Source organism: Marmota marmota, unplaced genomic scaffold (genome assembly GCF_001458135.2).
Source record: "Marmota marmota marmota unplaced genomic scaffold, marMar, whole genome shotgun sequence".
Classification (NCBI taxonomy): domain Eukaryota; kingdom Metazoa; phylum Chordata; class Mammalia; order Rodentia; family Sciuridae; genus Marmota; species Marmota marmota.
The window spans coordinates 42073604-42099266 of NW_025999990.1; the positions used below are offsets into that span (position 1 = coordinate 42073604).

The following is a 25663-nucleotide window of genomic DNA, read 5'->3' on the forward strand; positions in this document are numbered from 1 at the left end:
AGGAGCTTGTCACCATGTCACAAGATGCTTCACTGTGCCAATGACCTGACCCTGGCAACTTAAGCTTTGATCCTGTTCACTTCAGAGTACTCAGTAACTAACCACTCAGCAAGCTGCAGAACTAGGCAAGGAAAAGGGGAACTGAAGGAATCCTATTTATAAACGTGCCAAACTCAAAGATCTCTGACAGTGAAACAAACCAAACCACACAGGTAAACACTGCATGGCCTAAATGATGCTCACACAATCTAATCACTTTGAAAGACAAAATGCAGAGCACTGCGGACACAGAGACACACACATACATACATACACACACACACACACACACACACAGAGATTATGTCAAAGTCTGAAAAGGAAAGCTACACAGCTCAACATTCCCTGATACATGAAATTTTTGTACACTGACTTCATGGAAATAAACCCATGCATAGACAGATTTTAATATCGACCTCATTTACCTTAAGTCTTTACAAGAACAGGCCATATTTGCAGCAGACCACGTCGTAAAGAAAATGCTAACATCCTCTATCTGTCATGAGTACGGCCATTATTTCTTGAGGCAAAAGTTCACCTTTCCCATTTCATTCATTCCTCCCATCCAATAGAGAAGAGCCAAATATTAAACATTCCATAATTGAGTAAAATCAAACCAAAATAACTGGAATCGGTTTAGACTGCAGTTTGAGAAACAGTTGCATTTGAAAGAGTTTCTCAAAAATCTAGCCAGAACTATGTACTTTTTAATCACATATTTTTCCTTCTAAGTGCTCAGAAGCTCCTAATTGCTTCCAAGTTTTTAGGGTTCCGTTTCATACCTTATAGAATATTTATTAGACAAATAGAATGTTTCATTCACTTTTCAAACTTTTTTTTACATTTTTGCATACATAATCCAATTAAATCCTGCAAACAGATTTCTCTGCTACCTGATTGTTACAACCACTTCAGAGAAACCCAGAACACCAGACACGGGAGAGCTGAATAATGCACTTGGGATGAGCCTTCGTGCCTAAGAAGCAAATGTAGTCCTACTGGACTCCTTTTTCCAAGCAGGATCTGGTTGGCTTTTTGCTTCTCACAACACCTCTATGAAGCAGAGGCACAGTGTAGGAGAGAAGCCTGGCAGTTCTAGTCCCCCAACTCGCTCTATGCCCACCCAAACGTCCTCCACAGGTACCAATTGATCCTCCCCTTTCCTAGCAAAACTAGGGTTTATGAAAATTAAGAACAATGGTACCCCACACCCAAACTTTAAATAACACAAATGTAGAAACAAAAACTGATCAAGGGCTTTGGATTCATGAAAAAAGGCGATTTTCACCAAGTTATTGAGATGTCTGAAATTTAAAATAGATTCTTGCAAAAACTTTGAAATAACTGCAAAATCCTGTCAAACAAACAGAACCCACAGGATTTGGTTATACTTATAAACATGATTAATGTTAGCTCTTAATTCCAGAATCTCCCACTATGAGCAAATCCAATGCAGGACCAGATTTAACCCCCAAAGAAATAAACCAAAGGATGATATTCAATTACAAAAGAATGGTTTGTTTTTAAAAGGAACTATCAAGCCGGGCACAGTGGTGCATGCCTGTAATCCCAGCAACATGGGAGAGTGATGCAGGAGAATAGCAAGTTTGAGGTCATCCTGGGCAATTTAGAGAGACCCTGTCTCAAAATAGAAAAAAAGAAAGGGCTGGGGATGTAGCTTGTCTGGAGAGCACTTTTCCTGCGTTGGTACTAGTACTATTTAAAAAAAAAAAAAAAAGGAACTATGGATTAAAAGAAAGCAAATTCCCTTATAATGATTGATGTCAGACCCAGCCTTGCATAGATCTACCTCTTCCATAAAAGCACATCTGCAGGTCTCTGACTAAATGACTGCAAGTGCTATTTTGGAAGTAGCCCACCAGAAACAGCCAGAGGTACTAAGACAGTAGAGGGCTGACTTCACCACACAGTCAGCAACCAGGAACACTGTTAGCAAAGCCCTCACTGAGAGCCCTGCACTTGAACTAGGAGCTCCTGGCTTCGGGGAGAGCCAGGACACTTCCACACTAGACAGAGCAAGACCACTCAGTGGCCTATCGTGGCCAGTGAGTCACTAAGACAAGGAAGTAGTAGCACAAGAGTCAGAAAAGGAACTGCAGAGGCTTCCTCCGTGATGGGCGAAGGCAATGAACTTGAGCTCCAAAGTCATGCCCTGGATAGGTCACCTGCTGAGTGCAGTCACCTCCTGCAGCAGCCTCCTCTACATGTGGGTCCTCGTGTTACCTGCCACAGGTATGACTGCAGCAATTAACTGAGCTCATGTTTGTGACATCCTCAGCAGGATGCCCTATCGTGCTGAACAAGCCAAAGAGGAAGTTAATGTGACTGGTGAGAAAAAGATTGTTCTAATAAGAGGACATGCAGGATGTGGGGCAGCGGGCACCTGGCCTATTCAGCAGAGAAGCCAGCTGGAACAGAAGGGTTCAGCAAGGGCATGGAAAGTGATCAGGTCGGAGAGGTAACTGAGCAGGACTGGCATCAAGCATTCTGTGCCTCAGTGCCCTCACAAAATGGAAATAAGAGGCCCTACATTATAAGGTCGTTATAAGAATGAGCTAAATACCTGACGTATAAAGCCCTTATTAACATAGGATATTATTCTTTCACCTAAGCAACTATCCCAAAAGCCACCTGTTGAAATAACTACTGTTTTCTTTCTTCAGATTAAAAGTTAAGCTCTATAGCAGAACCATAGTCAGACATGTGGTCAATGGGCCAACAAACCACAAATTATGTGAGTGATCTCTGGGGCTATAGCTCAGTGGTAGAGAGTTTTTATAGCACGCTCAAGGCCCTGGGTTGGATGCCCAGAATTGGGGGGGAAAATGGAAAGAGAACTTGTGTCCATGACTTGATAACCTTAAAATGATGATATAATAATATTTAAATGTGAAATATTACTGTAAGGTGAGTACCCCAGTCCCCTTGTCCATAGCTAGTGGGGCTATAGAGTCTGGTACAAGCCTTACAGAGGGTGGCAGTTAGCAGTAGTGCCCAGGGCCATCAAGAAGTTAAACACGGCTTAACCCTGTAACTTCACTTATGGAAATCCCTTATAAGGAAATCATTTAAGAGAAAGGAAAATCTCCACAAAGGAAGCCAGCCACTGCCAGGCTTCTCCTGGTAGTGGAAGCCATGGACACAATCTAATGTCTAATAACATGGAAATAATTTGGAAAAGCAGGGTACACTCTCAATGAACGATTATGCAATTATTAAAAATAATAAGATCATGTAACAAAATGGAAAAATCCAATCATAGAATGTTAAATGAAAAACAGCAGGATATGAATTCTTTGTCCCATGCACAAGCGTCAAGTACTACAAGGGAATCCATGAGCAGCAGTGCCAGGAGCCTGTAATCCCAGCGGCTCTAGAGGCTGAGCAGCGGGAGGCACAACAACTAGGGAGCCAAATCTACGGCTTACCTTATCTTGGAGGTTTTTTTTGTTGTTTTTGTTTTGCTTGTTTGTTTGGGTTTTGTTTTGTTTTGTTTTGTACCAAGGCACTGAGCTACATCGCCAGTACTTTTTATTTTCTTTATTCTGAGTCAGGAGTCTCACTAAATCGCTTCAGGCTTTGTAAATTGCTGAGGCTGGCCTCAAACTTGCAATCCTCCTGCCTCAGCCTTCTGACTTGCTGGGATTTAGGCATGTACCATCACATGCAGCTAAGACAATCTAACTTCAGGGAAAATTAAATGATATTCGTACCAGAAATATGCATAAGCACTTAAGGGTCAACCCAACCAGGGCAGGGTCATAAACTAACTTGAAAAACTAGGGAGGAATCAGAGTGAGGGGACTCACAGAGGGAATGGAGTGACAGAAGCTGCCCCAGGAACCCCTGAAATCTCTCCATGTGGGAACTGGCTAAGTATGCACATGTGAAACACACTGCAGCCAAGTCAAAACACGGAAAACACTACATCCATGCATGAGAGGAACATGGGATCAGAACTGGTCTGTTACTACAGCAACTCTCCTGAAGAAACCTGGCTCGTTATGCTCTGCAGCCAGTACACGTACACACAAATGCACGCACGCGCACGCGCACACACACACACACACAGTAAAAAAAAACAATGTAAGAATTTCAGTTGGTCAGTGTTTTTCCACATCTAATTAAACCCTTCAAAGGACTTCAGATGGCAGACATCTCAACATAGCAAAAGCAGACACACCACAAACCTAATCAAACCTAAACAAATGTTCCTGAACAAAAGTAGAGAAGAGCTCTACGGAATGCCCAGCAGCTGACCCATCCTTCCTCCCGAGGCTGGGCAGGCAGCTCGGGCCAGGCAGAGGGCCTTGCTCCCTCCCGATCAAAGTGCAATATGAGGGTGGAGCAGAAATCTGTTCTGTGTTTCCATTCACAGCTTATCTGCCCTCCACCCTCCCACAGACAACTGAAAATGGAGGCACTTCCTGTTGAAAGAATGTGTTATCAGCACCAGACCCAGCCTGGGCTTAGCACTGCATGCAGGCCAGGGTAGGTGGGAGACAGGCAGCGCCACTGGGCTGGAAAACTCCCTCCCAAAGGAAGAAATGACTCCAGGGAGAAGCTGGGCTGCTATAGATTGGGAAAATATGCCCCAGCCTGTGAAGCAGGCACAGTTATCTGTAGATCACCCAGATTGCCTCCTATGAGAATAAGCCTTCACTGACTTTGGACACTTCTCTAAAAAGCAAACTTCTGATTTGATACACATGTAGTTAAAAGTCCAACAGAAGTTTCTGGCTGGGCTGGGGATGTGGCTCAGAGGTAGAGTGCTTGCCTAGCATGCGTGAGGCCCTGGGTTCAATCCTCAGCACCACATAAATATAAAGATATTGGGTCCACCTAGAACTAAAAAATAAATATTAAAAAAGTTTCTGGCTCCTGCCTGTAATCCAAGCGGCTCCAGAGGCAAGGAGGATTGTGAGTTCAAAGCCAGCCTCAGTCTCTAAATAAAATACAAAATACGACTGGGGATGTGGCTCAGTGGTTGAGTGCCCCTGAGTTCAATCCCTGGTACCCCAAAAAAATGTTTCTAACAGGCTACTCATCAATATTATTCCTCTTTCTTTTCCTTGACTTCTCCCTGAAAGATGGACTGAAGTTCGGCCTCTGTGGGGATTCATAGAGACAGAAAAGGGAAACCGTAGGCCCTCTTTTCTTTTTTTACAGGCATATCCTTTCCAGAAGGATAAAGTGGGTTCTCCGGCTTGTGTACAGGTAAGTGTGTGGTCATTCTCAGGGCTAAGACCCTGATGGAGATCACACTGCCTCCAGAACTCCCAGCAGGCTATGGCCACTAAATGGCCCTTCTTACACGGATCTAAGTGAGTTTGAGGTTCTAGCTCTTTCCTTGTGCTGGGAATCAAGCCCTGGGCCTTGTGCGTGCTGGGAGAAGCACCCTTCCACTGAGCTACACCCCCAGCCCACAGGTTTTTTTGGTGGGAGGGGAAGCCAGTCATCCCTGCCTGCCAGACAAATCTCCTCTGCTTTTGTAACCTCTAGGTTAGACTCCTGCGGCCTTCCTCAAAATAAAAGCTTCGTGTGAATTCCAGCAGAGGGGAACACTTCCGTGGAAATCTTCACTTCCACTACAAAAATGAGGCTCATTTCAGTTTCTATGGATGAGGGGGAAACAGGTCCAGACACAGACGTGACAGGAAAGCTACAGGAATAAGGACATGTGAAAATCGTCAATCACAACAAGATCCTCGGATTCTCCCATTACAGTTGAATAAAGGAAGAGAACTTGAGCACCTTCTCTCGCAAAAGAATCTGTCACCTTTAGCTGATGATGTGACTCAGTTTTCAGCAGAACAGTTTCATGATGTTTTTGTAGTTTAGCAGATTCCTTACTGGGGATTTCTCTGGCTGCCCTTCACCCCCGGGGCCAAGTTATATCTCGGCCACAGGATGGTGCCCCTTTTCAAGGAGCGGGGCTCGACGCTTTACCCACAAGTCGTTCTGGGCAAAGGAACAGAGTGTTTTATGCACGTGTGCACACTCAGACAGCAAGGATGACCAGGCACTGTGTTGCACGCCTGTAATCCCAGTGGCTTGGGAGGCTGAGACAGGAGGATTGCAAGTGACAAGCCAGCCGCAGCAACTTAGTGAGGCCCCAAGCAACTTAGTCTGACCCTGACACTAAATAAAATATAGTAAATAAAATGTTTTTAAAAGGGCTAGGGATGTTAGGCTCCTGCAGGGCTTTATAGCTGCCTTCCTCAAAAGCTGCCTATGAATTCCAGCACAGGGACAAGGCTTTTATGGAGATCTTCACTTCCACTACAAAAATGAGGCTCATTTCAGTTTGGATAGAGGGAAAATAGGTCCAGTGGTTAAGCACCCCTAGGTTCAATACCCAGACCAAAAAAAAAAAAAAATAGCAAGCATTAGGGGCACTCCAAATTTACCAGTCCACTGTAATTATCAGCAAAATGCTGATGTTCAAATATAGATAGATGGCCAGGGGGAGGGTCTGTCCCATGGCTCAAGGCTTATCTTCTGAAATGACCAGAATGGAATACTCTTATTTTAGTCCTCAAATGAAATGGTCAAGAATCCTGAGGCAACCTGGTGAATTATAATCTTTAGTTTTGTAACAAAGCTGGCTTTTCAGAAGATTGGCTGAGTATTTTCATCTTTCCCATCACAATGACAGAAAACACAACCATGGTCAAAGGACCAAGTAGCACTCACAAAGCACTCTCTCACCACAGAAAGCATTGGGAGAGTACCAAGCATCAGAGAAATAAAAAGCTTTAAAATATGGTTCCTTCTTAACACAGTAACTCTACATCTCTAAATTTCTCCTTTAGGAAGGTAAGGATTTATTTCTAATGTCTTGGGATGACAAAAAAAAAAAAAAAAGCCATACAAATAAAACACATCATTATTAATTCATGATTAATTCACTATTAATTCATGATCAAATTTAAGTAGTGCTACTCTTTCTGCTCTTCAAAGAGGTCTGAAGGCATCTCCTGATTATACCACACAATACTTCTAAGGGCCAGAGAACAGGAATTACTCACCCCCCACCCCCTCCCTACCCCCACTGCCATAGAAGGAAAACAGAGGCTTCAGAAAACCTTGGCAGTTCGCTATCATGGCATATCATGGCACGGACCGAGGCGGAGCTATCTCCTGGCTGCCTGAATCTGTTTCCTTTCAGCAGCTAATCCACGGACCCCAGATTGAACTTCAGGCCACAAAACAAGCACCGCTACAAATCGAGCAACTAAATTTATTGAGTGTTTTAAACATAAAGTCTTTGTGTTCAATTAAAAAAATAATAATAATAAGATTCTGGAGCGTGTGGCCTGGCTCAGGTAAAACCCTGTGATGCCAGCAACCCAAGCAGACAGCACGCCACCAAGCCATTGGTGATCAGTGAAACCCCAGCAGTTACTCACCTGTGGTTCTGTTTACCCCCACCACGACATGGATATCAAGGCCTTGTTGTTTATTTGCTTAAATGGTTCTTAAAATTCTGAGGTCAAAATAACCTTTTGGTGCTCGTTCTCAAAAATTCTGAGAACTGGACCTTGATAAAGCCCCATATGGTAAGCAGCTGAACTACGTGTTGTCTATTGACAACACCTGTCTCTGGAGGTGCCTTTCTAAATTATTGAAGTTTCAGAGAAAATTAACAGGTAGCTCCAAACGTAAAGAGAGCTACCAGTTTGTACTTAATTCATATCCATTAGATCTTCATATTGCTAGTAACTCTTTTGGCAGACACCCATGAAATGCATAATAAATTACTTTGGTTCCAGTAAGGGAATTCATTTTCTTCGAAGATTCATTTAGCAACAACATTTCAGAGCATCCTAAGCCAGATTTCTTAAATTTGGTCATGTTTTCCCGTAACATTATTTCATGTTTTGTGACAATTTTGTATATTTTTACAGAGGCGGGGGAAACTGCAAAAAATAAAAATAAAAATCTGTAATTTTCAAAGAAAAGAATATCAGAGATGAAGCCAAATGAAAAGGCAAATAACTTCTGCTTACACTTACTCCTTACCTAGTACTCTGACTTCCAAATTGTAATAATGAGTCACTTATATAAACCATAGTTCTGTGTTACATCTGGGGAGCATATATATTATATTACAAGCTAAAGAGCAATATAGTTTTACTGTTTCCTAACATATAGACCAAGCCATTAGCTATTAATATGGTACAATGTATTACTACTTCTTATCATTCTCCTTAGTACATGTGCGTACACACACACACACACGTCCAAAAAAAGCCTTGAGATCAAAATGAAAAATGAAAGTATACAAAGTCTGCATGCTGAAACGTTCCTTGCTAGGGTGACGTGTGACTTTCATGTGAAGGCCAATGTGTTCAAACAGGAATGTGAGTTTTTAGAAGGGGGTGTGAATGGAGACAGAAAGGGAGCCTGACACACGAGGAGCATGAAGATAAAATGCCAAAAAAATATTTATGTTCATGGCTTGTAGCATGTGGCAAGTGGGATATTAATAACTGTGATGACTGGTCAACTCCCAGGGAAGGGTAACAGCCCTGGACAGGGACTGGGAGGCAGGAGACGTCGGTTCCAGTCCCGGCTTCAACACGGGCTTGTTTTGTGACCTTATGGAGTCACTCGGGATCCTGGTTTATAAATGAGGCAATAATAATACCTAACTGCAACTCTTTCTCAGACCCTTGTCAGAGATTAATGATTTTTTAACTCTTTTTTTTTTTTTACTATTATTATTCATTTAGAAAAGAGTGTTTTGGACCATAAAATTCTGGAAAGGGTGGCGGGGGGCGGGGCAGGGGGGTTAGGGATACTTGCCTGTTAAGGAATACTTGTTTAATGAGTCCACAAAAACTGAAGGCAATTCAAACATTCTGAAAAGTTACACAACTTAGCCTAAATTACAAAACTTATGTCTAAATTTAAATCACACCACTAGGAGGATGTTATTATTGCAATCTTGTATTTTAAAAGAACCTTGTTATAACCATATCAGGTACATCGACAACAGAATTTTTACTATTTAATAATACTAATAATTTTACTAATTTTACTAATAATAAACAGCATTTTTCCACCTATCATCTACCTGCCATATTCTTAGTCCTACACTACATTTTATTTGTAAGTATAATATTGATAAGAAAATTTGTATTAAGGGCTTTACATACTTGGTCACTGTTTTCCCATCTGCTTTACTGGGAGGATATTTGATCCTGAAGTTAGTAATCAAAATTAGTCAAATTTTTTTAAGAAAACATTATTTCTTCTCTCTAAAGATTTCAAAGAGATGCATTAAGATCACAGTAATCTCTATGTTCTAGTGGGAACAATGCTAACTCTGCATCAGTCTGACCTGGGTCCAAATGGAAGCATTGTCTCTTAATTTGACACAGTCCTTGGGCCTGATCAGTACCTTACTCAGAAGAAAGGTTAAAAGAGAAAAATGCACCTAAAGCATTTGGCACATAAAAGGTACTTGATAGAAACTAGTTTCCCACCTCCCTACTATCTTATAAGTGAGTCGATGATAAAAGACTAATCCAGGAGTGGTTGGCTTCTCCAAAGAGTTTTGCAGAATATTCAAATGAAGAGTGAAACAGAACCGTCTTAGTGGCACACACATATAATCCCAGGATTCCGGAGACTGAGACAGGAAATTCAAAGCCCCCTCAGCAATTTAGCAAAGCCCTAGGCAACTTAGCAAGACCCTGTCTCTAAATATAAAAAAGGGTTAGGGATGTGGCTCAGTGGTTAAGCACCCCTCAGTTCAATTCCCAGTATCAATTAAATAACAACAAAAAAAGAGTAAAGCAGGGCTGGGAGAGTAGTTCAGTGTTAAAGCCCTTGCCTAGCATGTGTGAGGCCCTGGATTCAATGCCCAGCACTGCAAAAGAGCAACGAGTAAAGCAGTAATTTTCCGCCCCAGCCCAGGCAAAGCAACTCACACTGTCAGTGCAACCTAAGTCCTTCCTGAATTTACCTTTCAGCTCTTTAAGGGTCTTTATCTTGTGACCAATCTTAATGCCCTGGTAAATCTAGGATGATGCCAAAGCGTAAGAAAGAAAGTGAAATAAAAATTTGCTAAGAAAAAAAAAAACCTTCCTAATTTTGATTACTAATTGAATGCATTTTTTTTTATTTATTTTTTAGTTATAGTTGGACACAATACCTTATTTTATTTTTATGTGGTGCTGAAGATCGAACCCAGGGCCTCACACATGCTAGGCGAGCACTCTACCACTGAGCCACAATCCCAGCCCAAATTGAATGCTTTTTTTCAGGAAGAAATGAATAGTAAGCTATAGGACCAAAGTGGATATGTTCTAATTTCCTCTTTGGGATGCAAATGTTCATACAGAAAATAAAATCTAAAAAGCAATTTTCCTAATTAGCCTACAAAGTGCCTAAGCTTTCTTCATAAGACCTTATAAAGCACCTGTAATCCCAACTGTTAACAATAAAAAACACAAAAGTGAGGAAACCTATTTCTTCTCACCAACACACCAGGCCTTATGTTTCCAGTAGAAGAAGTGACCCAAGCAGCCACCCAAGCCATTCTGCCCATGGAGAGAAAAATTTCTGCGTGAGGTCAGTGCATATAATCAACACTGGGGAAACATTTTTCTCCACTGACGTGAAAAGAAAAACCTTCTTTGTGAAAGGAACAAGCAGGAGCTTACTAAGTCAATTATCAAAATACTCTCAATTAAGCCAGGCACAGTGGCACACACCTGTAATCCCAGTAACTCAGGAGGCTGAGGCAGGACGATTGCAAGTTCAAGGCTAGCCCCAGCAATTTAGTGAAACCCTGTCTCAAAAAAAATAAAAGGGGATATAGCTCAGTGGTAGAGAGCCCCTGGGTACAATTAAGGATGTTTTCATTGTTGAATTCCATCAGACAGAAAAAGCATTTATCACCAAAGTTGGGGTTAGACAAAGCCCATCAACTTGAAATGAGCAGAGTCTGGGTCCTGCTTTCAGGAGACTTGAATGGGATTGAAATATTGCCATACATCTTCTTTCCACCTGTTTCACTGAGCAAACTCATGTCCTGCCTTTGGCTTCTTATACCCTGCACTCCAGCCACCCTGAACCTACACCCTTTAGTTCCATGGATTCCTACACCTACTGTACTGCACACTCTATCTTCACTTTTCCCTGAACAAGTCCCACCCAACTAGTTCAGATACCTTCTACTCCTGTTAAGGCATTTCCACCTCTGTAGTCAAGGGCCAGAGATGTGGCTCAGAGGTAGATCACTTGCCTAACTTAGATAGGAGGCCCTAGGTTCAATATCAGCACTGGTGGGGGAACAGTCTACAACCAGAATTCACTGCCTCCTCCAGTATTTCAGCATATCCAAATCTGACCAGCAGTGAGATCTGTCTACACCTGCCCCCACCTATGACCAATCCCAGGCATGGGACCTATGGGACCTCGTTTCCTCATTTGTAGACAGTGCCTCCCAGCGAGGGGCACACCTATAATCCTAGCCACTCCAGAGACTGAGGCAGGAGGGTCACAAAGCCAGTCTCAGCAATTTGGCAAAGCCCTGAACAAGTTAGTGAGATCCTGTCTCAAAATAAAATATTAAAAAGAGGATTAGGGATGTGGCTCAGTGGCTGAGTGCCCCTAGGTCCAATTCCTGGTATCCCTCTCCCCCCCCAAAAAAAACTGCTTTCCATACAGTAATGCTTAACAACTACAAGCAAAGGCTAGTCACATATTTTTCATCTCCAAATTTATTTCAGTATTACACATTATGATGACTTCAATTATATTTGCAGTTTTAACATCAACCTAAGAAGGTTTTATTTTTTTAAGTAATTATTTATATAAACTATTTTTAGGCAAAGTATGTTCAGTGACTACCTATTTTCTGTTATTAAGTCTTAGTGATAATTTCATCCCTAAATTACTCTCTCCTATCCCAAAGGAAATAAAGAAAGACATTTTTAATCTACAAAATCTGAGGAGTGCCAAGTGCTGTAGTATACTCCTGTAAATCCTAACTACTTGGGAGAATCCTAACTACTAAGGCAGAAGGATCACAAGTTAGAGGCCAGGCTTAGTTACTTAGAGACATCCTGTCTCAAAATTTAAAAAAAATAAATAAAAAATAAAAATTAAAAAAAGAGGGCTGGGGATGTTGTAAAATGCCTCAGGATTCATTACTCAGTACCTCAAGAAAACGGGATGGGAGGAGACTGAGCTTATAGTTTACATAAAATATCCTACAGTTTTAGAGTTTTAAGCCATAGACGGATGAGAAAACTTACAGAATGCTTATTAAATCTCATTTGAGAATGGCTAACATAGAATACATTATCAAGTTTTTCTCCTAAATAACAATAACCAAAAAAAGGGAACTCAAAATACTTTAATATCCTTATATTCCATAGTGAATAAATGCCATAGGAAATCTGATGTCTATTTATGTCAGTCAATTATGTTTTTCAGTAAATCCATATCAATATGAAAATTTTAGCCAGAAAGAAAGACTAGATTTTTTTCACAAAATTAACCAGCCATCTATCAAAAATTAAGTTTAACATATTTAAGGAACAAAAACAGCAATATTTTAATACTAGGCTACCTGGCAGTGAGTCTTCCTGATCTCAAGCAGAAAATAAATTGTTCTCTCTCTACCTCGAATGCATACACACCTCACACGCACAGCAACAACGAGAAACTGAGTCAAGGTGACCAGGTCATCAACCAGGTGACTTATCAGAAGGAATGTCTCCTTTTCTCCCAAGCAGAGGTCTGTTGAAGCACAAATCAGCAGCAAGTACATAAAGCCAAGACCCAAAAATTAGTCAGAGAAATAGTGTCAGAGATGGGCAAAAATGATTTCTAGGACACTTCAAAGTTTACCTGCCCTGTGCTAGGAATCCTGCCCACACCTCCATTCCTGCTTCTCTCAGTGCCAACTGCTCATGGCAACAGACAATTAGAACAGTCTCCTTCCAGGACACTCAGCTGCTGGGGCCCCTTTTACCTGGGCCAACAGAACCCACAAACCTGTGCCTACATGTTAAATGGCCCACAAGCAAGAAGCCTGCTGAGAATGCCAACTAGGGATCTCCTGCAACTTGTTTCTCAAAGTGGGGATTTACGTGAACACAGGGTTTGACATAGGCCTCTGGAACCATTTTCTTCAACTTCCTTACAGTAACTCACAGTCACTTAGGAAAGGCAGTTGTATTGCCATGTACATCCTTCAGTGGTGAGATGCATGGTCCCTGGTCCCCATCTTCTACTGACCGTGTGCCTTTGATTGTCCTTTGTTGGCAGCCTGGTAGACCCATAAAACTGGGGCATCGGCACTACTATTTCTACCACAGTCACACAGAGCACTTGAAGTCAGTGGGATGGATCCAGGGTTTAAACCCTAAGCCAATGAAAGCGCTGTATGATGCACTCACTTTCTAAACCCCAGATTCAACCTTGCTGTGGGGTTCTGTGATTTTCCTTACCTATAGTGTTTTACACAATTATAGGTGACCAGTCAAACCCAGCTGCCCTTTGACATCAGATACAGGCACATTCAGGCATTCTGGCAAAACCACTCCACCCACTGCAATTATTCATAGAGGGGGACAGGGTTTCCAAATGAAGCCAGCAGATGAGCATCTGCTAAATAGGCCTGGTCCCCCCCACACACAACACCAAGTAAGGTAGTAATCTGGAGACATCCACGATAAGACAACACCATCAGAGGAAAACCTGCAAGCCCGGGTGTCAGCCCTGTGCCCTCTGAATGAGAAGAGAAGTCCAGGGGCATGGGCAGGTGGGAGGGCAACCCCACCCCTACCCTGGGAAATGCTGCCAGGAAATTCTACAGCCCAGCTTCATCTTCAGGCACTGCCCCCCAGCCTGCAGCCTACACCAGCCACCGCTAGCTTCCAGGGTCTCCTGGAGGCTGCCTGGGCTGTGGGAGGAATGAAGATTACAGTAAAAGACCTTGTGTAAAACTACTCTCAAAACTCCCCCAACCTGAAAAATCCAATTGCTTTGCCTCCTGGTCTCTAGTGAGGAGTTAATCTTTCATCGGGGAGGGCACTGACCTGCAAGCTACCTCTAGGAATTCAGTCCCAGGTTAGAGTCCTGGACACCAAAGGGACTAGGGCTCCTTTGGGTGCCTTTCACCCTCCTTTCCCTGGAGGGCAACTGATTGAACTTGCTGAAAGCCAATTTTGAAATTTTGCATCACAAAACCACAAGAACAAACCAGACTCCACCTACAAAGTCATCCAGAACCCAAAGCCCATTCTTGGTCAAATATGTGTCTTTGCCATTTATCATTTAAATTAGGCTCTTTCTACACTCTACAGAGATTTGGAGATGGCAGCATGCTCATAGGAGATAGGACACAGACACTAAGGCCAAAAACCTAGCCTCCCTCAATACCTTAGTTTCTGAAACACCATTTTGCCTCATTCAGTTGTGCAATTGCCTCCAAGGATTAAATAATTTTGACCTTTTAGTTTCCCACAAGTAAAACTAATTCTATTTACCCCTTAGATCCTCAAAGTGACATCTAATCCTCCTGCTAAAAAAAAAAAACACTTTATCAATTCTAGAAAGGTTCTTTAACATATGTCTGTGACAAATGAAAAGTTTTTTCCCTTGTGAAATTAATTAGATATTTTATTTCATTAAAGAAAAAGCTCAAGAGAATTTGTATTGGTGAACAAAAAGAAAAAGCAAATATAATTTTAAGCATCATTTTTGTTTGTTAAAGTCAGCTAAAAATATGACAGGGGAGGGGAGAGTGGGGGAGGCGGAGAGGTCCTTAGATTCCTGGTTCCCCAAGGACTCCAGGGTAGCAGTTTCAATTTCACCTGGGGCGCTTGTTCAAAGACACAAATTTCCAAGCCCCACCCCTAGAGACTTAAGATTCAAAAATCCAGGGCAGGGCCCAGGAATCTGTAGTATTTTTAAGTGCCCCGGAACAATTTTAGAAGAAAACTAAAAGTAGAAAACAATTAAACTAATCTTAGAGTAAACCTAAGAATCATCACTAGGGCACATTTTAAAGTCCTGCGGGAGAACTGGGAATATAGCTTAGTGGAAGAGCACTTCCCTAGCACGCTCGAGGCCCTGGGTTCATTCCTGAGATCACAGAAAGTAAAAGAAAAAAAAAAAAAAAGTTCTGCTTGTCTGAGTTCTTGCCCTTGACCTCACTGAGGTCTCAGGTAAAGCCAGGTGGTTTTTTTCCAGGTGAATCTGGGAAACATTAAGGTAAGACAATGCTCTTTACTTATGGATGGCAATTTTGATCATAGCTCCACAGAAACTAACTCTGTGATATTCACAAAGACCCCTCGATCTCCTGTCCCAGGCAGCCCCCACCGCTGCTGCTGCCGCTGGTGACTGAATTAGGCCTGTGTACAATGAAGGCAGAAAGGTCTCCCAGCAAGAAGGTTGGGGGAAGTAAGATCCGTGAATGCAGAAGCCCAGAACACATTAAGAAGAGTTTCGCTTTGGGTAGAAACAAAAAGAAAGACAGCCAGAGTTGACATAAGCAAAAGCAACTTCAATGTCATGGGCCCAGGACCTGTGGAACCACAGGCCTGGCAATTTTCCTGATCTATATTAGAAATACACATAGCGAGCGAAGCAACTCTGATTAGAAAAAAAAAAAAAAAAAACCCCTAGAAATAAAACAGTTTAAAGCTCTTCAAAAGTTCTTGCTTTTCTTTGGGTTAATTTAACCATAAAAAAAAATGATAGAGATCTTAATTAAGAGGTTTGTAAAGTACTTAAGTTTGTCATTTTGTTGACATTTAAATGTAACTTCCTCTAAAAACTATTCTTAGGTATCAACTAACTAAACTGTTGGTTTAGGTTATTGTACTGCCAGATAAGATAAAGTTTGAGATAATTTACTAGAGAGCAACCCACGAAGTTGAAGGAGTCTATTCTGTTTTAACACTTACCCCTGAGGCTGTTGGTTGTGTTGGAGGGGAAGTATTTTTGCTGCAATCGTCTGAGTTAGAAGAGGTGGAAGTTGGAGTCATGGGAACAGAATTATTACTATTACCTGCAAGAGTCAAAATGAACTTTATAAACACACACATACTTACTGTGACAGTAGGCAAATACTTTACAATCAAAGGGCATTTTATTATATTTACCAGAGCAAGCCTTTGACTTATTTATGTTTTTAGGTTTTCGTTTCCTGGTTTGAATCCCCTCTTTTTTCATAGCAAGTGGTCGAGGCACCTAAAAAATGTCCACATAGGCCTTAATAAGTATTATATGGAAGGAAAACCAAACTAAACACCCAACATTGGTACTAAAAGCCTTCATGCAAAAGAACTTGGCATCAACCATTTTTGTATATACTCCATAGATCCAAGAACACAAGACTACACTTTCCCCATCAAATGTAAAGATTCCTTCAGAGAAAAGGGGATGACTGGGCTAAGGAATGAAGCCCACTGGTAGACAGCTCAGTGATGGAGTGCCTGCCTACATCCTGGCACAAGGGTTTGATCCCCAGCTTCGCAAAATGCTGGAATGGGGGGGAGGATACCAAGGAGAATTTAATTGTTTCAACTTAAAGATTATTGTTTGAAATGATGTTGTTAATTATACAATAGAAATTTATTGGGTTTTTTATTTTAAAAAGAGAGCATGTACTCTTCCTCCTACAAGGTAAGTCATTTTTCTTTGTGTGATTGAGGTAATATTTTGTGTAGTCCTTGAAAATGAAGGACAAAGTCATTCTAACTAAAATATCAAGTGTATTCCTCCTTTGTACAAATGTCTCTGGTTGCATTAAAAAATTTAAGATGTAAACTAGTTATTGTGCATTTCTCATTGGCTTTCTCGCTCACAAGCTTAAACAGTTACTAACACGTCATCAACTCTTAAAATGCACATTTCACATTTTCATATTTCTAAAATTGGAATGTGTCTCATGATGAGTGTTCGTGATTAACAGGCAGCAATTTGTTTTTTACTGGTACATATTGTAATTGAAAGCCTCTTAGATTCAAAGAGGTACATCTATCTACACATTCAAATTTCTCATTTTGGCACCTTTCATTTGCTGATTATGTTTTGTAATGGAAACCAGACTAAAGGGATATACAGAATAAAGGGCGTACCCCATGGAGTTTCATGTAGAGTCCACAAGCGTTGCACACAGGTTCACCCTCAGCATTTCTGCGCCATAAGGTGGTGGTTGTGGTGTGACAGTTGGCACAGGACAGCCCCAACCGCCGTGATGAAGGCTATAAAAGAACAAAAGAAAGTAAGTGGAAATATGGAAATATATACATGACGTTGAGGAATTTTAACTGTAATGTGTGTCCCATATATACACCTGTATATCATGCCCATCTTTGCTCTGCATGTTCCTAATGTATTAATGAATATTTATAATGATATTTATAAATGAAATATCACTTGAGAAAAAATTTTGGAATATAATTAGGTTGAGTTCCCTGAACCAAGAAACTAGGTTTGCACAGGGTGCTAGATGCCATACCTTCAATTTGCTCTTCCAGCCTGTCCTTGTAAACTACAGAATGAATAACTGGGAAGCAGTCACACAATTACTCCATGCAAAGCTCTCCCCAGAATCACACACAGAGAGTTTCAACAGTAGTTGCCTCTCCAAGAATTTAGTTTTCCACTTACTGCTGTTTTTTAAAGGGAAACTAGAAGACTTCCTAAAAGTTGCCAAGTAAGAGTTATATTCTGAAATGCACCAAAAGTATCAATACAACTGGACATTAAGGTGAGAGTCCCCCCCCCACCATGGAGAGTCATGCTCTACTATCATAGGTTGAGACATCAGTCATGAAATACAATCACAAAGCAGCTACATGTACTAAATGGCTTTGGGTAGTGTCCACCTGAAAAACTGAGATAACCAAGTCAATTTTTCATTCATATGTAGGGAAATCAACCAGAAACTTTAAAAAGACCTGTATACATGAACAAAAGCAGATCTTAGCAAAAAAGTCTAAAACGTTTGGAAAGAAATATGCTCCATTTCCTCTAAATTACTACAAATGAATTATAAAGGAGAATTTAAACTAGTATAATCTCCTCCCCAGAATGACAAAACATAACATTTGTTTTTCAATTATCAAATTTAAAATGCCATTAAAACTTGTCTTAAATTACTCTTGAAGCTTAACAAGATTTGGGGAGCTAGAAATACTGTGTAATTTCTTCTTTTAATCTTCTTTTAAACAATGGACAACAAAAATATTAATTGAGCTTGTATCAAATATTCCCAGATTAGAAAACAGAGATGTCTAACTCTCTGCTGGAAAATTTAAATAATGACATTTAATTTAGCATTTACATTTTGCATCCTGTTGTATTACTTTAGTAACATTCTTTACAGTTATTTTGTAAAAACAGATACTAGTGAGCCTTTTAGCACTATAAAAATTAGCACTGATAGCACTGACTTCTTAGAATATGGTTAAAATGATCATATTTGGCGGATAGGAAAACTATAGGGGAATTGCTTTGTTTGAACGTTGAGAACATTACAAAACCTTACACATTGGAGCTGCTTTATGGTTAAAAGAAAACCATTTTCTAGGCAAGCACTATTTTTTTCTCCATAAATGTGAATCAGTAAACGAAGGATGGCAAGATTCACTTTACAAACAGGCCATTTATGACAGTTTCCAGTGGAATTTGGAGCCAATGTGAAGCAAACTTGTTATCAGAATTTGCCATTATAACAAAGAACTTTATGACTGTCAACTGCAGATCATAAGTGAAGCCAGTCCTCATAAACATGTGAAATGAAGGTGAATGGGTTATAAAAGTTCCTTGTAACAAGTGATCTCAGTTATATTCCTCACTGACAAGGAATTCAAGTTACACCATAAATCTCTTATTTTGCAATGTATTGCAAGTTCAAATTCACAGTGATTGGTTCTGTATTGCTGGCTAAACAAACTTTGGTTCAACATTCTGTTTCTGAGAATGAAGTCAGATCCATCAAAACCATATATAAGAAGCCCATAAGGAGAACTAATTGATAATGACACACCCTACAATTGGTATCATTTATAACTCATTTACAAAGCATACAGGCTGACCTTGGTTACCATCAAAACACCTGCCACAAAGCAAGAAAACCGATTCAAAAATGTTAAAAACGGGTTTCTTGCAAGTAACAGTTATTTTTACTGCTACATGTGCAAAAATAAATGGCACTATCTACATAGGAAAGTCACTAGATCAAATTCATACTTCAACTAGAACCCAAATTGGCTACTCTTAACAAGGTTTTTTTTTTTCTCAATCTTGACAAAATGTTACCCTTCAGAGCTCAACTAGTGCTTAGCTCAATGTAGCTTTACAGAATTAATAATAGTTTCATTGTTCATGTGTTGTCTAATATGTGAAAACAAGGAACTTCCTTGGAATATTTTCCAGTGACTACATTTTAAATAGGATGCATATAAGAAAAATAACCTTAGAGAGTCACACACTGAAAGGGACCCCTTAAAATTCTAAGCTGTGGGAGGCTTTAACAAGTTTAAGGCACATACACTCATTAAATTAATGCCAGCCACTTTATTTTAAATGCATTAAAAACAAACCAACCGTAAAGCTAATTACTTCTCTTTAAGGTGTCAGACTTACATTGTGATGCAATTTCACTCTAATCTATTTAACACAAACAACATGTGTAGCATTTGTTCTGCTAATTAGAGTATAACAATTAAATAAATTACTTGGATACTTAAGATGACTGACATCTAACTGTAAAATATTTTACTTTTAAAGGCATTTATACTATTGAGCATTTGGGCTAAACAAATGCTAGCCTTAAAGTGGGGTTCCTGGAAGATTTAATTTATTTTCTCTGATCACTATAATAATGCATACCCTCTCTTACTACGCACGCATAACAATGACAATGCGAGATTAATGCCTGAAGAAAATCAGGCATCGCCATACTTTAAAAGATGATTAAAACGTGATCACATTTGGTGAAAATCCTTAATCTGAGAACATACATATTCTCAAGTACTATGTATGGGTAGGTTTTTTTGTTTTGTTTTGTTTTTTCAAAATTACTAAGGATTGGGTAAATCAATTTTCACTGGAGTACAGGGCAATCCAAAGACATCAGGAACCTAGAGGGATAAACCCTTTTCCCAGGATAAGCGGCAGACGGGTAAAGAGGTAGAAAGAACAAAGTAAAAGGGAGCCAGAGCGCTCTGTAAGGAGCAGAGGGAGGCGGGTACTGGCGGAGGGGGTGTTGGAAGAGAGCATGGTCTCCCCAGAATAAAATCCAAACCAGATCCAAGCTTCCTTCTCCTGGCCTGGGTAGGTCTACTCCGTTTTCCACCCCCTGTGTTAGCCATTCCCAATGTCTTGTGTATCACTCGAGAATTAATTCGCTGCTTTGGCAAGTAGCGAGATATGTAAATACTTTTTGCACTTAAAAAAAAAAAAAAACTAGCAGCACCTTCCTTTCTTGCCATTTAGAAATGTCATTTTCAATAGGCAAAGGAGGAAAGCCTGTCTTGGCTTCCCTGGTGGCTTCGGGGTCACCTCCGCGGGGGCGCCGGCGGGCGAGGGTTGGAGGCCGGGGAGTGACTGGTGCGTATGGGACTGTGCGCTCGGCTCCCGCCTCGGAGTCCGCACCTGTCCCCGCGGGGCGCGCCAGGCGCTCACACTCACCACGCGCTTCTGCGGCTTGATGAGGGGCCGGCTGAGGCCGTTCATCTTGCTGTAGAGGCCGCAGGCGTTGCACAGGTAGTGGCCGGTGCCGTCCCGCCGCCACAGCGGCGTCTGGATGGAGCCGCAGTTCACGCACTCGCGGCTATCGGGCAGGTCCTCCAGCAGGTCTGCGGCGAGAGCGGGGACAAGAAGCACCGTGAGGCCGCGCGGGGCCCGCGACTCCCCAAACACCTGAACGCCCCCGGGACCCCACATCCAGCGCGGGAGGTGCGCTGCCGCCATCCCCGCCCGCGCCCTTGGGGATCGCGCTTTTCCCCTCGGCGGCCAAGCCGGGAACTTGATGGTGTCGCCGTGGATTTGCTGACCATTAGTCCCACACTTCTGTACCCTCGCGGTGCCCCCGGTAGAAATTCCCAGGAAAGTCGTGGGCAGTGCTAGAGTCTGAGATGAGCTACGGGAAGGTCAGCCTGACCCCTAACTCTCAGGCTGTCCCCTCGATTTTTAAAACTAAAATTCATCATAATTACAATTTCCCGCTTGCCAAACCGAGCAAGCCGCAGTGTTAACAATGATTACTCACCCCTGCTGCAACCCACAAATGCCCCAGGACACGCTGCCTTATATTTATCAAGTAATTTTTAAAGTATTTTCTAAGTCTACAACCTTTCCTTCTTACACGGCTTTTCCCCAATAAAAAATAGATGAGTTAAAGTACAAGTACCGTTCTGAAGACACTTAACGTCAATGAGAAAGTAACTCAGGTCTTCTCAAGGGGGGAAAGGCGCTGAGATAAAAGTTTTATTCACTTGCCACAAAGATCAAACGCTAAAATATTTTTATTCCATTCTGAAATTTTTTTTACAAAAGGTCAATACTTTACTGGTTGAGAAACTACTAAGAACTTCTCAGCGATAAATAAAACCACCTTTTTTTCTACACTAAAATTTTAATTTATGCAATCTATTCTAAATGTGATTACTTTACATTAATTAATCATTGATTGGATTTTGTAATTTGCAGTACCCTAGATCTGCTAATTAAAAATAAATCTGAATTAAGGGTAAATGGTTGTACATTTATTACTTCCCTTTGAGAAGGTTAAATATGAAATAATAAATATCCTCTAAAATTAGATAAGTACTTACTAAATATACTCTTGAAAAACAAATGTTTCCTACTGTTTAGGGCTCTTTATGTTATAGAGGGTTCAAATGTTCTAATTTTGCATTCGTGAAGCATGTTTCTGAATTACTGTTTAAAGTAAATAAATATTACACTTGAGGTTTTATTTGAAGATGAAGTGTGCTAGCAAACCTTTCTATTCCTTCTCATTCTCCTGCAGCTGATAGTTTGCTTCTACCAGCGATTGTGCAGTAAAGACATTTGAGCATGACTTTAGCATTAAAATGCTTTAATCCATTAGTAATATTTACCCTACAAAACAAGTGGCCTTCCTCATTTCAAGTTATTTCTTAGGTTTAAACTAGCATCCTACACCAGCCGAGTTCAAAGTTGTCGTTGGGATACTGCAACTTACAACACATCACAAAGATTTATTCTTCTCCGCCCTAAAAGCCACTATTGACTGCGGTAATCAGTAAAATCCTCAGGACTTCAAGGACGCTGAAGTTAAACAAGGTATTTGTCTTTGTTGTTGACTTTAAAATGTTACCTATCAGAGCCCCTCTCCATAGAAGAGTGGGGCATTCCCTGGAAAACCCGACTTGCTAGGTGCCTGGCCTCTTCCCCTCTCCTGGGAACAATAAAAACAGATTCCCTGGAAAAGAGTGTGAACTCCCCAGGTAGACCTCTTTAGTTACCTGAAAATCCAAAAACAAAAATTTAAAGTCCTTTTTGGAAAAATAAAATCTAGGAAATTTGCTTTTTAAAAATTAAATAAAATTTCTCTCTTTCCTTCCCTTTCTACCTCTTACTCACACCCAGGCAGGTAGACTTTTCTAACTCTAAATGAGAGGCGGGACACTGCCTAAATTTTGCAAAAATCTAATTGTGCTGGAAGCTTGCATCTGCTCTCCTGAGATGGCTGTTTGAGATGCTCTTGGGAAGTGACAGATTCCATCACCCAGCAAATGGAGCACAGTTCTGGGGAATTGAGAACCAGGGAATGAGGGGCTGTGAGTACTCAGAGCTCATCCCAGAATGAGCCCAACCCATCCACCAAAAATCAGGGAAAGGTGTAGGGGGAGTGGGTTTCCAAAAGCCTCTAAACTGTACAGCTTGATAAAGCTCAGCACTCAGGTTTTAGCCCTGATGTTTGCTCAAGTCAATTAAAAGAGAACAGGAAATCTAGATAGAAGCTGGCATTAGAACACCTGTGAGGACAAGCAAAGTTAGGGCCACTCACCCTCTCACCTCAAATACTGACTTGGTCCCTGACGCTTCCTACTTTCTTAGAAGACTGCAAAATCTGGGTGTTTCAAATCCCTTCACCTCCAACCCTGATTTTTTTTTTAAAACATTCTGTCTGCAGATTTCTTTATAGTGTCAAGCCCAGAAGGTGTAAAAATTAGGAAAAGAATAGGCTAAGTTTAAAACCAAAAGAAACCTCTAACTTGCCTGCGACCACATTATACTCTAAAAATGATTTTTCATACAGAATCAAGTTATTGTCAACATCTGAAGACTAGAGTGTTTGTGTTCTCTCTCTCTCTCTCTCTCTCTCTCTCTCTCTCTCTCTCTCTCTCTCTCTCTCTCTCCCCCCCCCCCTTGACAAGACCTGTTAGAAGCCTGGGGGAAAGGAATCTGGAGATCAAGTTAGGGTATGTCAATCAACAGGCAGAGTTGCAGGATCCTGCTCAAACTGCAGTTACCGCTTTCTCAACAGGACCGCAGCTTCACAACCTAACCACCACCCACTTCTCATTCTTTGAAGATCCCTTACATGCAGTCTCTCTGTTTCTGGGAGCCAAACATGGGTTCCTCTTTGGAAGAAAGGGTGACAATCTTTGGATCTCTCAAGACCTAACCCAACAGGGCAAATCTCAGCAGAGTCCTCTGCCTCTGCTCCGCATACTGTTGGTAAAGATGGTCCCTAGGGCCATCGTTGCAGGACTGGAGAAGTTAGGTCAGTCTTGAAAGAAGTGAAAAGAGTGGCTGGAGATGTGCAGTGGTACAGCACTAGCCTAGCACACGCCAGGCTCTGGATTCAATCCCAGTACCTGGCAAATTAATTAAATTAAAATGAAAAAGCCTATATGTTAAAAAAAAAAAAAAAGGCTGGGGATGTGGTTTAGAGGAGAGCAGTGCTTGCCCGGCATGTTTGAGGCTGCGGGTTCAATCTCCAGCACCTCAAGGAAAAGAGAGAGAGAGAAAGCACTTGTTACCAAAAAGTCTTGCCCTGTCCCTAATGTTACAAGGGGGGCTGTTCAAATCCCTTCTTTCACTTTCAGGCCCCTTTTTACCTAATTAGAATCCCTAAAAGTCCTCCATATCCTTAAATGGAAGCTCCTAGGAGAAGCCCAGACTTGGGGCACAAAAGACACCAAGATAGGACACTTTGGACTGATATGCCTCCTTTCTTGTCACTTCTGTTGCTGAGTTCTCCCCACAACTCACCTCCAACAAACAGTAAAAGTTCTGCTTTTCTTTAGAAACAACAGGTGAAATCAAAAAGACCCGTGAATGCACCAAGGACTCAGAATGCTGGGGCTGAGAAAAGCAGTCAAACAATCTGACTCAGACCTTCTCCTGCTAGGGCAGAACCAAACACTTTCCAAAATAAGGTATTTCTCTATTTCTCCGTATTTGACAATTTTGTTTTCCCACTTTATCCTAAAATGGTCCCCAGACACAGGAATGAGAATATGAATGGAACAACTGCAAAAATGGTGGGCTAAACTCTGGAGGAAGAATAAAATAGGTGGCCCTGCTCCTGGATCCCTGGATCCCAGCCTGGCCACGTGGAAGTAGCAGCCCCAGACCCCCACCCACCCTAACACATATCCACTAGCCGACCATCAGAAGTCACAAGGCTGTCTAATCTAGGTGTCCTCTCATCTTTTTCCTCTCACTTGAGGGGGCAGGAATGTCCACTGGATCCCGGGTTCCTTTACTCTCCTGGAACTTGTTTAAATACCTTCTTCCCTAGTCCCATAGTGTAGGCCTGTAATCCCAGCCACTTGGGAGGCTTAGGCAGGAGGGCAGCCAGGTTTGAGGCCAGCCTCAGCAACTAAGCAATGTTATTTTTAAATAATATTTTTAAGCGGGCAGGGAGTGTAGCTTAGTGGTAAAGCGCCCCTGGATTCAATCCCCATTCCCAAGAGGAAAATACACCACACGAGTGCTTGTACATAAATACGTGTGTATTGGGGGAGAGAGTAAATCAAGCACCTAACATTTCCTCCAAACTTACCCCAGAGCAGAATCTCACTATTCCGTTTGTCCAAACTGGGGTATGCGGTAAAACTCAAGGCAAGGCTCTGGCAGTTCCCTCCCAACTTCAATTTTTCCCAATTGCCCACTCAATATTCATCAAAGACCCCCCAACTTCTGCAAGACTCAGAGACACATAAGTGCAAGTTAGTCTTTTTCCTAGAAAGAAACTGGGATAGTTCGCACAATAAAAACCACTAGTCTCTGGTCATTCTGCCACAGTCCTGCAAATCCATTCCGGGACACCAGTCAAGTAGCTGCTCCAGACCCCCTTGTGTTCCAGCACCTCGGTCACGCACCCCCACACTGCGGCGCGACCCTTACCTGTACTGGGGCCCCGAGGCACCGGGAGCGGAGCTCCGGCGCGGCTCTGCAGGCTGTGCAGCACCGGAGTCTCAAAGGGTCCAGCCGGCCAGGCAGGCGTCAATGGCGCTCCCATGTAGGGCGAGTAAGGACTCGGATGGTGGTGGTGGTGATGGTGGTACGTCCCGTTCAGCGGCCGCGCCGCCGTCAGCGAGCTGTACTGGTGCTC

General features: G+C 41.8%; 1 protein-coding gene across 2 annotated transcripts in view; it reads right to left on the bottom strand.

The window, feature by feature from the left end:
* The window catches only part of Gata6 (GATA binding protein 6), a 49495-nt gene that overhangs the window by 3873 nt on the left and 19959 nt on the right, over window positions 1-25663 (bottom strand). For both annotated transcript variants that reach the window (XM_048806448.1, XM_048806447.1), the window contains exons 3-7: window positions 25456-25663; window positions 20740-20906; window positions 17178-17303; window positions 16200-16287; window positions 16002-16105 (exon numbers count right to left, since the gene is read on the bottom strand). In XM_048806448.1, the coding sequence (XP_048662405.1) occupies window positions 16002-16105; window positions 16200-16287; window positions 17178-17303; window positions 20740-20906; window positions 25456-25663 (693 nt within the window). The remainder of the gene's footprint in view (window positions 1-16001; window positions 16106-16199; window positions 16288-17177; window positions 17304-20739; window positions 20907-25455) is intronic.